Source organism: Coregonus clupeaformis, chromosome 37, assembly GCF_020615455.1.
Source record: "Coregonus clupeaformis isolate EN_2021a chromosome 37, ASM2061545v1, whole genome shotgun sequence".
Taxonomy (NCBI): Eukaryota; Metazoa; Chordata; class Actinopteri; order Salmoniformes; family Salmonidae; genus Coregonus; species Coregonus clupeaformis.
The window spans coordinates 15327980-15342781 of NC_059228.1; the positions used below are offsets into that span (position 1 = coordinate 15327980).

Here is a 14802-nt window from a genome sequence, read left to right on the forward strand (position 1 = left end):
GAGTGTGTGTGTGTGTATATGTGTATAGGTGTATCTTTGTGTGAGTGTGTTTGTATATGTGTATATGTGTATCTCTGTGTGAGTGTGTGTGTGTATATGTGTATAGGTGTATCTCTGTGTGAGTGTGTGTGTGTATATGTGTATAGGTGTATCTCTGTGTGAGTGTGTGTGTGTATATGTGTATAGGTGTATCTCTGTGTGAGTGTGTGTGTGTATATGTGTATAGGTGTATCTCTGTGTGAGTGTGTGTGTGTATATGTGTATAGGTGTATCTCTGTGTGAGTGTGTGTGTGTATATGTGTATAGGTGTATCTCTGTGTGAGTGTGTGTGTGTATATGTGTATAGGTGTATCTCTGTGTGAGTGTGTGTGTGTATATGTGTATAGGTATATCTCTGTGTGAGTGTGTGTGTGTATATGTGTATAGGTGTATCTCTGTGTGAGTGTGTGGGTGTATATGTGTATAGGTGTATCTGTGTGTGTGTGTGTGTGTGTGTGTGTGTGTGTGTGTATAGGTGTATCTCTGTGTGAGTGTGTGTATATGTGTATAGGTGTATATCTGTGTGTGTGTGTGTGTGTATAGGTGTATCTCTGTGTGAGTGTGTGTGTGTATATGTGTATAGGTGTATCTCTGTGTGTGTGTGTGTGTGTGTATAGGTGTATCTCTGTGTGAGTGTGTGTGTGTATATGTGTATAGGTGTATCTCTGTGTGAGTGTGTGTTTTATAGGTGTATCTGTGTGTGTGTGTGTGTGTGTGTGTGTGTGTATAGGTGTATCTCTGTGTGAGTGTGTGTATATGTGTATAGGTGTATCTCTCTGTGTGTGTGTGTGTGTGTGTGTGTGTGTATAGGTGTATCTCTGTGTGTGTGTGTGTATAGGTGTATCTCTGTGTGAGTGTGTGTATAGGTGTATCTCTGTGTGAGTGTGTGTATAGGTGTATATGTGTGTGTGTGTGTGTGTGTGTGTGTGTATAGGTGTATCTCTGTGTGTGTATATGTGTATAGGTGTATCTTTGTGTGTGTGTGTGTGTGTGTGTGTGTGTATAGGTGTATCTCTGTGTGAGTGTGTGTGTGTATAGGTGTATCTCTGTGTGTGTGTGTGTGTATATGTGTATAGGTGTATCTCTGTGTGAGTGTGTGTGTGTATATGTGTATAGGTGTATCTCTGTGTGAGTGTGTGTGTGTATATGTGTATAGGTGTATCTCTGTGTGAGTGTGTGTTTGTATATGTGTATAGGTGTATCTCTGTGTGAGTGTGTGTGTGTATATGTGTATAGGTGTATCTCTGTGTGTGTGTGTGTGTGTGTGTGTATAGGTGTATCTCTGTGTGAGTGTGTGTATAGGTGTATCTCTCTGTGTGTGTGTGTGTGTGTGTGTGTGTGTGTGTGTGTGTGTGTGTGTGTGTGTGTGTGTGTGTGTGTATAGGTGTATCTCTGTGTGAGTGTGTGTGTGTATATGTGTATAGGTGTATCTCTGTGTGAGTGTGTGTGTGTATATGTGTATAGGTGTATCTCTCTGTGTGTGTGTGTGTGTGTGTGTGTGTGTGTGTGTGTGTGTATAGGTGTATATCTGTGTGAGTGTGTGTATATGTGTATAGGTGTATCTCTGTGTGTGTGTGTGTGTGTGTGTGTATAGGTGTATCTGTGTGTGTGTGTGTGTGTGTGTGTGTGTGTATAGGTGTATCTCTGTGTGAGTGTGTGTATATGTGTATAGGTGTATCTCTGTGTGTGTGTGTGTGTGTGTGTGTATAGGTGTATCTCTGTGTGTGTGTGTGTATATGTGTATAGGTGTATCTCTGTGTGTGTGTGTGTGTGTGTGTGTATAGGTGTATCTCTGTGTGAGTGTGTGTTGACTGGGATTGAGTTACAACCATACTTTCACTCCAACAGCTGTAGACTCCACTTCCTCTCCCCCTGATCCTACACACGTTCTCAACCCATCCATCCATCCATCCACACACACACACACACACACACACACAGGCACATGCGCACGCACACACTCACACACGTTCTCACCCCGTCAACGCAGCTCAAACACTCTTCGCATGACCTTTCCATCTCTGGCGTTCTGAAATGTTAACGATTGATCCGATCGATGGTCAGAGATCTCCAGGTCAGCTGTTAATGGCAGTCATTACTGTAGCAAATACCACAGCCTTGATAACATACTGCATATTCATAATACATTATAGGCTCATGTTTTGTTCATCTCTTGCTGTTTAGAACGGCTCTTTAGAACGGCACTTTAGAACGTCTCTTTAGAACGGCACTTTAGAACGGCACTTTAGAACGGCTCTTTAGAACGGCACTTTAGAACGGCTCTTTAGAATGGCACTTTAGAACGGCACTTTAGAACGGCTCTTTAGAACGGCTCTTTAGAATGGCTCTTTAGAACGGCTCTTTAGAACGGCACTTTAGAACGGCTCTTTAATTCAGTTCAGTAGAGAAGGGAGTCGGTCATTCGTGCAGGGAGATATGAACACGGTCCTATAGCTTTTGGTACTTGGTTGTGCGGAGACTATCTCAGATTCAAATTGGCCGTGAAAAAGCTTTCTATAACTTTCAGCAGAGAGGTTTTCTCTGTGAGCTGCCAGTGACCCCCTGAGGTTGAGTGCTGTGTGTATTGTGTGTGTGTGTGTGTGTGTGTGTGTGTGTGTGTGTGTGAGAGAGAGAGAGCTAGAGCTCTTTATAAGATGGGCTTTTAAGTCTACCTCAGTGGAGCTGTGTTCTGCTCCACAAACACACACACACACACACAGCACTGATCAGTGGGTAAGAAACACATCCACATCCATCTACCTGGTGGCCAACCAGTATCCTCCCCAGAGTTATGTTTTTCCAGGCCCTTCCAGGTGGCTGTTGTCTTGAGAGGAGCTGTAGAGTGTTACTAATCTTAACCCTAACCTTAACCCTGCAGCAGAATGCTTCGTAAGCACACAGTGGAAACAAGGAATATTAGAGGGGAGTTCTATTGACTGGTATAAAGTACTGTACCTCCTACTCCAGCAGGGAGTTGGGGAGTTGAATTAGTGGATTGCAAAAAAAAATGAAGAAATCGGGTTGCAAAATTCTGGGACATTTTCCCTAAATCCCAGTTTATTCCTGGAATAAACTGGAAATCTGGGAATCCTTTTGGAAAGTTACCAGAATTGTGTAACCCTATGAAGAAATAATGGATCAATTGTATAGGAATATGAGGTGATACGTAGAGCCCAGAATTTTTCCTGGTCAGGTCATGTGGCCAAGGAAAAACTCCTGGTCCTAACGACAGAGAACAGTAGGAATAATAGGTGGGATTATGGTGGTCAGCCAGCCAGTCAGCCAGCCAGTCAGCCAGCCAGTCAGCTAGCCAGTCAGCCAGCCAGCCAGCCAGTCAGTCAGTCGGCCAGCCAGTCAGTCAGTCGGCCAGCCAGCCAGCCAGCCAGCCAGCCAGCCAGCCAGCCAGCCAGCCAGAGAGGGTTACTGTCATTTCACTGGATACAGTCATTGTTCATCTGTGGAGAGAGAGTCATAATCTGCTTATCTCTCTTTTCTATTATTCGGCAATACGACATTTGTTGCAAAGCTGATGCTATTTTGGTAACATTTTAATTGGGAGCATACTTCCTCCCTCCCACGTCCTGGTCTGTTTTAATGCTTCAGCTCATCCCTATCCTTTCTGCTCCTGTGGAACGAGGGAGTGAATGGATAAGAGGTATGTAGCCAGAGACTCTGCAGGACGGCCCTTCTAGAAGGATGTCCTTATTCCTGCCAATTGTCACGCACGCAAGCATGCACACACACACACGGCACACACACACACAGAAATACACGGCACACCACACCGATACACACACATACAGTTTTTGGGTTATCAGATAGCTGTGTGTGTGTGTGTGTGTGTGTGTGTGTGTGTGTGCAATCAATGACAGCAGTGAAGAGAGAAACAGTGCTTAATGACTTATTAATGGGGTAAGGTGAGATATATGTCAGGAAGCAGACTTGGCAGACCTTGTGGTGAAGGGTATTGGAGCTATATATAAACATCCATCTCAGAGTAGTCAGAGGTGTGTGTGTGTCTGGGTCTGTGTATGTGTCTGGGTGTGAAGTTGTCAGACAGTCCCAGACCTTGAAAGATCTACAAATGGTCTGCTAAGTATTATCCGACTGATGAGTATACATTTCCATGACCGACTGACCAGGTGAATCCAGGTAAAAGCTATGATCCCTTATTGATGTGACTTGTTAAATCCACTTCAATCAGTGTAGATGAAGGGGAGGAAACAGGTTAAAGAAGGATGTTTAAGCCGTGAGACAATTGAGACATGGATCGTGTATGTGTGCCATTCCGAGGGTGAATGGGCAAGACAAACATTTAAGTGCAGTTGAACGGGGTATGGTAGTAGGTGCCAGGCGCACCGGTTTGAGTGTGTCAAGAACTGCAACGCTGCTGGGTTTTTCACATGGGAAACAGTTGAGTGTGAAAAACCCAGCAGCGTTGGAAAATCCATCCAAATTGACACAACTGTGGGAAGCATTGGAGTCAACATGGGCCAGCATCCCTGGGGAATGCTTTCGACACCTTGTAGAGTCCATGCCCCGACGAATTGAGGCTGTTCTGAGGGCAAAAGGGGGTGCAACTTAATATTAGGAAGGTGTTGATAATGTTTTGTACACTGAGTTTATAGTCTAGAGCTGCACCAAACAATGAAATGAAACAGTTTGATTTAATTCCAGAGCATGTTTAGTATTCTGTAGTCTCCCCCTCTCCACACGAATGACAGTTAATTCACAGTGTGTGGCTTTTTTGAGGCGTTCTAATGTTTAACAATGCCTCTTATTTATACTGGCTCAATGCTCCGCAGACAGATAGCAAGACAAAGCTTAGGTGTCAACGTCGTGTTCTAGGAAATTGAGGTTTGCTCACTTTATGAACTGTGGAGCCTGATATTAGTGTGCACGTCCCAAGTGACACCCTGTTCCCTTTATAGTGCACTACTTTTGACCAGGGCCCATTTGAGAATAGGGTGCCATTTGGGAAGCAGTGACAGTCTCTTATGACTGTAGAGCAAAGGTATTCAGATCTTGCTCTATGAGGTCCAGACTACTGCTGGTTTTCTGTTCTACCTGATAATGAATTGCACCCACCTGGTGTCTCAGGTCTAAATCAGTCCCTGATTAGAGGGGAACAATGAAAGAAAGCAGTAGAACTGGCTTTGAGGTCCAGAGTTGAATTTGAGGCCAGTCTTCCCCTGTCTGCAGTCTCCGTGACAGTGATAAAGTATTAACTACTAATAATAGCAGCCTGCAAGCGAAGGCACTTTCTCCTGATGCTCCCGTTATAAACTATTCATAATATGTATCATTCATTTCCCCTTATGACATGCAGTTACTTTCCCTATAACTATTTCGCTAACTAGATAATAATCAGCCTACTCAGCTCTACCTGGTAATTACTGATAAGGCATAGAAAAAACACTGATTGAATTATAATGGATAAATTAACACATAATTGAAGTTCTGTCGTAAATTGAGTTTCTAGTGTAGTTAGTGTGTAGCTGTATGTAATTACACCAATTCATTGAAATTATTGTAAACATTGTGTTTCTGTGTAACTGAATGGGATCTGTTGTGGACTGAGTAGGAGACCGGTTCAGTCCAAAACCTGTATACGGGACTCTGCTCTCTGTTGGATTCACACACACCATCTCTACATGCTCCAACCACAGTCCATCATCCATCTCCTATATAACATCTACAGTCTACATTATTCACATGGAGGAAATGGTCATGCCGCGTTCATTTCTGTCCCCCCTGTCACAAAACCCAGACATAGCACTGACGGTTCTTTATCAGAAAAAAAACATGAGAAATTATTCCCAACTATTGTATAGTCCTCCAGAGGCATAGTCTGAATGTAACCACTGCATGGTCTTATAATTTTTACATTTATATTTCGGTCCGACGCTCTTATCCAGAGCAACTTGCCGTTAGTGCATTCAACTAAGGTAGGTAGAACAACCACATCAACATAGAACACAACCCAGACAGAGCAGTTTGGAGTCAATGGAAGTTGAGGACGATGTTAGTTTAATCAGTGAATGGGCAGATAGATAAGGAAAGGCCTGTCGGTTTATTTGCATTTATATAAGCATGTAGGCTTTTATCACATAATTGGTTTTATGTTCAAAGGGATGTGATGGGTATGTGGTTTGGTGTTTGTGTGTGTGTGTGTGTGTGTGTGTTGCGGGTATAAGGCTATGTGCCTTAAGTGTGTTTTTCCCTAGAAAACTTGCCTGCTGTGGTAGCCCGTGTTCAATGTGTATGTGCGTGCTGTTGTGTGAGTGTGAGTCTCTGCAGAGGGGACTTAGGAGAAATAAAAAATGACGTTATTTTTAGACTCCCTGAGAAGCCTTTAATTGTCCAATGCCCTGGCAGGTGATAAATGACTTTTATTTTAGTGGTGGTGCCTCAGCCTAAATCAATCATTGAAGTACTAACCTGCCTTTCTTTCAGTAGTTCAGTTAACCAGCTATGAGAAGACTGTACAGTAGTAGACCAGTAAAGCAATACTAAACAGTAGTAAACCAGTAAACCAATAGTAAACCAGTAGTAAACCAGTAAACCAATACTAAACAAATACTAAACCAGTAAACCAATACTATACCAGTATTAAACCAGTAAACCAATACTATACTAGTAGTAAACCAGTATACCATGAGTAAACCAGTAGTAAACCATGGAGTCTGTTGTTGTTGTGATTGTTTTCTCTGTGAGAGAGCAACCTTGCTGTGCCTGGAGGAGACAGCCAAGGTCGGCAGCAGGCTAACACACACACACACACACAGGACTGGGATCTGCTGTGCTGACTGAAGGAAGGTGTTACTTGGGTATTTTTAGTGTTCATCTGTCCCCTGTTCCTCCCCTGTAGACTGGTTTCTACCTCTGTGGACTTCCTCAGGCCTAATGTCTAGTCAGAGGAGGTTAACGTGAGGAAACATTTCTGTCCTGAAATAGACCTCCATTCTTCAGCCACAGGGACACCACGTTCTGTTCTATTGCCACCACTGAGTGTGTGTGTGTGTGTGTGTGTGAGTGTGAGTGTGAGTGTGTGCGTGTGCATGTGTGTGCGTGTGTTTGTGAGTGTGTGCATTTGCAGGTATGGTCGTGGGTGTGTGTGTATGTACAAGTGTGTGTGTGTGTGTGTGTGTGCATGCCTGTGCATTTGTGTCTGCTTGCTTGTGTGTGTGTGTGTGTGTATCGACATTGCAGCATGTCCTCTGGACTTGCAGCTTTTCTACCAAGGAGCTGGAGCCACCTACTGTAAAATCCAGACACTCTCTCTCCAACTTACTACCCTCCAACTGAAACACAAGCTGACCAGAGTTCAATCCTGAGGCACCCACATCTTCAGGCAATTTCCAACTGGCCTAGAAGCAGCCCGGTGCTGTGTGCTATATAAGACAAATTGTCCCCAATGCCCATGGGATATCTATCTATCTCTCTCTCTGTCTCTGTCTCTGTCTCTCTGTCTCTCTCTGTCTCTCTCTCTCTCTCTCTCTGTCTCTCTCTCTATCTGTCTCTCTCTGTCTCTCTCTCTCTGTCTCTCTCCGTCTCTCTCTCTCTCTCTCAACCCAGGGTTGAGGCTATTTTTTTCCCCGTCAGTGCACACACATGGGTCTTCAGGAGTCTGTCAGTGATGTATAAATTATATTTATTCAGTCCGGTTATAATTTTTATGATTTTATTTGGATGCAGAGTGGTTTATTTTGGTACCAGTAATTCTGTCTCACAATCATATCTTTCAATTTCAGATGCTGAAATTGCCATCTCATTGTTTGGTTGGTTAAGCTGTAAATCTGGAGCTACAATGCCTAGCCAGTTTATACAGGGATGGAGAGGTGGTGGTGGTGTTATTGCTGACTCTGTCTGTGTACAGTAACTTGGTGTGTCAGCCAGGCCTGTATTTATACGTGTATTTCCAGATCCTCTATAAAACAGGGTCCTCACTAGTTAACACAGCCACAAAGTCATAATTATGGCTAAACCTCGCCCATTTAAAAAATGTTTCTTCCAGTAGCGGTGTGTAGATAAAATCACCAGGGAAGCCGAGCTAGAACCAAAAAAGCAATTTTAGAACATATGTGTTGTGATAATTGCATTGTTTGCTCTATAACCTGTTAGTTTATATGCTTTGACACTGTGATATATAGAAGAAACATTGACAGAATAAATTCAACCACACCTCTGTTTCATCACAAAACCGGATAGCAACCTCTGTCCGGTGAAGTTACAGCATGGTCAAGCAAGTTAATGTTTCCGACATTTTCGGACTACTAAACAACTATTGATTTAGAGTTACCGCAAGTTGCAAAGAAAACAGTTGCCTGCACTATTCCAGAACCATTTCAACTTCAACATTTCAACATCATCTAATCACCTATGCTTAGTCTAATACAGTGACAACTAAAAGATACCAAAAACAATCTAGTCCAATCAACATAAGATATATATGGTGTCTGTCCATGGTACTGATTTATGTGTGTGTGTGTGTGTGTGTGTGTGTGTGTGTGTGAAAGTAGAAAAAACATGTTGACTCACCCTACTTTTAGAGAAACACCAATGCCATCCTCTTTCATGTTGCCTAAACGATCTATGACTCTGTCATACAGTACATGCATTTAGTTTTTGTTGTCCTAGGCTACCTGGCAAAAATGATTGCTCGCTAGCCTAACTTCCTTTCATGGGCCACGATGTGCCAGGCCATCTAGTTAACATTAGCCTACTATATCTAGCTACATGTTAAACTTCCATCCTGATTGGTGTGAAGCCAAATCCAAACTGGCTTCCCACTTTTTTTGGGTGTGCCAGGAGCATTCACAGCTGAGCTCACTCAGTTTAGCTCAACACTGATTGGCTATTATTTTCAAATAGCCAATCAAGGGGTCTGTCCTTAAGCACTTCCTGTGTTATTGAAAAGCCTTCGGGTCACGTGACAGGTGGGTCAGTGTTGAGCCAGAATGAGGGCACACTTTCTGGAATGTGCCCACCACCAGCCACCCAGCCACCCAGCCACCCTGCCACCCAGCCACCCAGCCACCCAGCCACCCAGCCACCCAGCCACCCAGCCACCCAGCCACCCTGCCACCCAGCCACCCAGCCACCCAGCCACCCTGCCACCCTGCCACCCAGCCACCCAGCCACCCTGCCACCCTGCCACCCTGCCACCCTGCCACCCAGCCACCCAGCCACCCAGCCACCCAGCCACCCAGCCACATGGCCAAATGTTGTTTTCACTGTGTGTGCTCTGTAGAACGGAGCATCTGCCTGGGTTGCTAGGTGATGATGATGATGATGATTAAGAGGAGGAGGGGAGTAGAGTAGGCAGCCAAAATATTTCACTTGGAGCATTAGGGACAATTAGAAAGGCTGTTCTGTGCTTTTTGATCTCTGAGTCCAGTCCAATCAGAGGGGCTTACAGACCATACACCACCAAACCCACAACATGGACCAAATGGAAAATTACATTTTATCAACTCAGCACAATGTATTTATGGATTCACTGTATGATTCATAGTGGAGTTAGTTGTCACATCACTGTTAGTTTTATAGGAGATCGGAGGGTTAGTAGTGTGTAAATAATTGAGTATTCAGACCAGATCAATGGCAATTCTACTGAGGGGTCAAACCATATTAACCTCTGTCAACTGACTGGGTGGCCATCTGGGAGAAAAAAACAGCTTTTAACTAAATTAAATCATTCAGGGGCTGTTTTAACTCTTTATCCATATTAACACATGGATGTAAATCTGTTTGGCCACAGGCCAAGATTCATGCCATGTTAAAGACTCCTCTACTAAGACTTAACTTAACTTACTCATAAATCACCTAGCTGTCAGAACAGCAGTCTTTGTTCTTATGTATTAATAATTCCCCCCCCATTAAGATGTTTTACGTTAAGTAGAATATGATGATCATACCTCTCTCTCTCTCTTAGTCTTCTACCCCTGGGAACCATCCAAACCCCCGTTCTCCCTCTCCCACTGGGCCTCTCAATACAACTACTTAGAGCCATTAGTTTTGCTGTGAGGAGAGGCTATCCTTCACTGCTATCCTTCACTGTCTGAATGAGCCTATATATTCCATTAGGCAACCAACTCCCATATTGAATATTCATGTATGTTGCTCACAACCACTGTGGTGCATTTGGATGTCTTATTTTCCATGCAGAAATGCAATTGTACCATTATGGAGTGGCATGTTGGCTAGTATTGCTTTGTCAAAAGCATCCACTTACTTAATGGTTAACAATAAGGTAAACATAAAGACTGGTTACGTGACAGAAGAGATGGATAATGCCTCATTATGACTAGTTTGGCTCTCCTGAGAAGAGCAGGAGCAGAATACAACAGTAGCTTGTTAACTAGGCTATACTTAGGACTACACTTAGAACAGGTTTGTTCTGTTTGCACCTTTGAAATCCCCTGGCTACGTCTGGTACCCCAGACTGTGACATATATTATTGTAATACAGTATGACTGTATGAATATTAATGTGACCTTTTCTTATTTTTTCTGTCTTTTCCACAGTCCCATAGAATCCTGTCAGAATTTCTACAAAGATTTCACGTTACAGATCGACATGTTCTTCAATGTCTTCTTCCTCCTCTACTTTGGCTTGCGGGTGAGTACTAAAGCCCTTATTAACGCACGCACGCACTCACGTACACACACACCCATCTCTCTAATGGCGGGAGCTGTATTGACATGATACTGACTTGGTGTACTCCCAAAGCCAGCGTTCCATTGGAGAAAAAGCCTGCCTGAAACCCTCAAATGAATAAATAAAGTCCTAAGCTGCTTATGGCAGCCACGACGCCACATGAATCACAACACTGACTGACAGCTATTCACAAACAACATGCTGTATGTCAGGGAAGGATGTCGAGAAAGTGATCTAGAGATAGCCCTAGCCTGAGGGTTAACATGTTTATACAACGAGTGGGTCCTGAATGCTGATTGGTTAAAACCCCATTCCAACCGGTGTGTATTCCACAAGTTATTTAAGTGAAAATGCCAGAGAAGCCGGTGTTTAGTGGATATATTGGTATGGGTGTTGTTATCCTCCAAACACCGGCTTCAAGGGGAATATCACTTTTATATAACGGGTTACCAACATATTCAAATAATGATTGACATATTTTCATTAAAAACTTTATTTTTAAGAATTTATTCATACTATTTCATCCTTCCACAAGATATAGTTCCAACACAAATCTAGGGTTGCTTCCCAAGCCGGCTGGTTGTTCGTTCTATCGGTTTGGTTGCTAGAGACGCGACCCAGTGGTTAAGTCTTTTTGTTCTGTGTCTATGGACGTGACCCAGTCGTTCGTTGTAAATGTTCCATTACCATACTGGCTGGCAACGTTCCTATCCCTTGCTTGCTAGCTAGCCAACTACGGCTAACTTACAGTCAGGTCAAACAGTGCAGCCAGAATAACAACAGTAGCTGCATTTGCATTTGTATAAGCTGTTTGGATGCGTTTTCGCCTGGTATAGAAAATGTGCTCTCTCGTCAGGACACTGTTGTTCAGAGGAGCTAGCCAACAACACAGCTAACACAATCACTTCAAACTGAAGCTGGAAAGACTGCAAACTAGCTGCACTTCATTAGGTTGACCTTTTTTCAATTGACATTTCTTTGTATATATCCATAAAAATGATGCCAGATGATTCATGATTTCGACTGGCTGAGAAATGCTGCCTACCTGTCTGCCTTGTCCCGACTGCCGACACATTCATTACTATGGGACAGCTGGTCGATCGAATTTGAATATTGAAACAATGTAAATGTCGGAGAGACAGACCGCAAGGTTTATACAAATATCCGCTGTTGAAAACTAAATGTGAGTCTAAAAGAAATGTGAGATAATGTCTAGATGCTTTTTATAGTGCAGGCCAAGTTTATAAATTGCCTGGCTGGGCTGATGAGACAGTGGATTGCGCAGTCAGATGGAACAGAGTAAATAGACATTTTAACGTAATAGATTTAACCGGTGGTAATTTGTGGAATAGACAGCGGTTGGAATGCGGTTTTAACCAATCAGCATTCAGGATTAGACCCACCCGTTGTATAACACCGGCTAAATGTATGACGTTAAAATGCCTATTTACTCTGACTGCGCAATCCACTGGCCTAGTGGCTTGTGGCAACTTTAGTTAATGTTAGATTGACTCTTATGCATTAAACATCATACAGTGCATTCGGAAAGTATTCAGACATCTTCCCTTTTTCCACATTTTGTTACATTACAGCCTTATTCTGAAATGGATTAAATAAAAAATGTTCCTCATCAATCTGCACACAATACCTCAATGACAAAGCGAAAACAGTTTTTTAGATTAAAAAAACAAACAGAAATACCTAATTGACATAAGTATTCAGACCCTTTGCTATGAGACTCGAAATTGAGCTCAGGTTCATCCTGTTTCCATTGATCATCCTTAAGTTGTTTCTACAACATGATTGGAGTCCACCTGTGGTTAATTCAATTGATTGGACATGATTTGGAAAGGCACACACCTGTCTATATAATGTCCCACAGTTGATAGTGCATCTCAGAGCAAAAACCAAGCCATGAGGTTGAAGGAATTGTCCGTAGAGCTCCGAGACAGGATTGTGTCGAGGCACAGATCTGGGGAATGGTACCAAAACATTTCTGCAGCATTGAAGGTCCCCAAGAACACAGTGGCCTCCATCATTCTTAAATGGAAGAAGTTTTGATCCACCAAGACTCTTCCTAGAGCTGGCCGCCCGGCCAAACTGAGCAATCGGGGGAGAAGGGTCTTGGTGAGGGAGGTGACCAATAACCTGATGGTCACTCTGACAGAGCTCCAGAGTTTCTCTGGAGATGGGAGAAGCTTCCAGATGAACAACCATCTCTGCAGCACTCCACCAATCAGGCCTTTATGGTAGGGTGGCCAGATGGAAGCCACTCCTCAGTAAAAGGCACATGACAGCCCGCTTGGAGCCCGCTAAAGGACTCTGACTATGAGAAACAAGATTCTCTGGTCTGATGAAACCAAGATTGAACTCTTTCGCCTGAATGCCAAGTGTTACGTCTGGAGGAAACCTGGCACCATCCCTACGGTGAAGCATGGTGGTGGCAGCATCATGCTGTGGGGATGTTTTTCAGCGGCAGGGACTGGGAGACTAGTCAGGATCGAGGTGAAAGATGAACGGAGAAAAGTACAGAGAGATCCTTGATGAAAACCTGCTCCGGAGCGCTCAGGACCTTAGACTGGGGCGAAGGTTCACCTTCCAACAGGACAACGACCCTAAGCACACAGCCAAGACAACGCAGGAATGGCTTCGGGACAAGTCTCTGAATGTCCTTGAGTGGCCCAACCAGAGCCTGGACTTGAACCCGATTGAACATCTATGGAGAGACCTGAAAAAAAATAGCTGTGCAGCGACGCTCCCCATCGAACCTGACAGAGCTTGAGAGGATCTGCAGAGAAGAATGGGAGAAACTCCCCAAATATAGGTGTGCCAAACTTGTAGCATCATACCCAAGAAGACTCGAGGCTGTAATCGCTGCCGAAGGTGCTTCAACAAAGTACTGAGTATAGGGTCTGAATACTTATGTAAATGTGATATTTCCGGGGGTTTTTTTATATACATTTGCCAACATTTCTATAAACCTGTTTTTGCTTTGTCATTATGGGGTATTGTGTGCAGATTGATGAGGGGGAAAAAACAATTTCATCCATTTTAGAATAAGGCTGTAATGTAACAAAATGTGGAAGAAGTCAAGTGGTCTGAATACTTTCCGAATGCACTGTACATCTTCTACTTGGATACAGTATATGAAATGCATTTATTATGTTGCTATATCCACAAGGTTCAAATAAAACAAAGAACTATACTTGAACTCTATAAAATAAGAGGATTTGATTGAACTTAACACTCCTGTCTCTGTTTTCCATTCATCCATGGTCTTTATGAGATGATAATAACACATTGCAAAGTGGCCATAAATGCTCATGGTAACTGTTAGAATGCATTATGATGGCATCGTAAGTCATTGTACCTACCAGCCTGCTATGAATTGAAGGAGAAATAGAAGCAATAATTCATGTTGGTAACACATTTAACCTGCAACATAGACTTTAAGGAAAGTGTTACCACCATGAATTGTTACTTCTGTCTCCCTTCAGTTCATAGCAGCCAATGAGAAGTCTTCCAGTATATCAGTTTTTAGTACTAATAAACAACAACATTTGTTTGTAGATTTTTGTTTTTGGTAAAAAAATACTAAAATCAACCGGATATTCAGCTAAAATTAGGTTTCATTTAGGAAATCCGTTCCCATGAATTCCCACAATTCGGCAGGTAGTTTAGTGGTTAAGAGCGTTGTGCCAGTAACCGAAAGGTCGCTGGTTCTAATCCCCGAGCCGACTAGTTGAAAAATCTGTCTGTGCCCTTGTGCAAGGCACTTAACCCTAATTGCTCCTGTAAGTCACTCTGGATAAGAGCGTCTGCTAAATGACTAAAATATAAATGTAAATAAAACAAGAGACGTATGTGATTGTGTCTCAATGTACAGTAATCCAGGTATGAAATTATTGTTATTTTCAAATACAATCTCTTTTTGGGCTTAGTTGTGGTCAATTTGCAGTGTACAAATTATTATAATTATGTTCCCGTCCACGGACAATCCGCTCCGACAAAAATCGGCCCGCGGCTGAAACTAGTTGCCTACCCCTGTAATACATTATAACTGCATCAATATAATACAGTATACTTACAGGCTTTAAGTGA

At 43.1% G+C, this 14802-nt stretch overlaps 1 protein-coding gene across 13 annotated transcripts in view; it reads left to right on the plus strand.

Annotated features, from left to right (window-relative positions):
- Positions 1-14802, plus strand: part of LOC121553222 (calcium-activated potassium channel subunit alpha-1) — a 333643-nt gene that overhangs the window by 208458 nt on the left and 110383 nt on the right. For all 13 annotated transcript variants that reach the window (XM_041866233.2, XM_041866231.2, XM_041866235.2 and 10 more), the window contains exon 4: positions 10569-10662. In XM_041866233.2, the coding sequence (XP_041722167.1) occupies positions 10569-10662 (94 nt within the window). The remainder of the gene's footprint in view (positions 1-10568; positions 10663-14802) is intronic.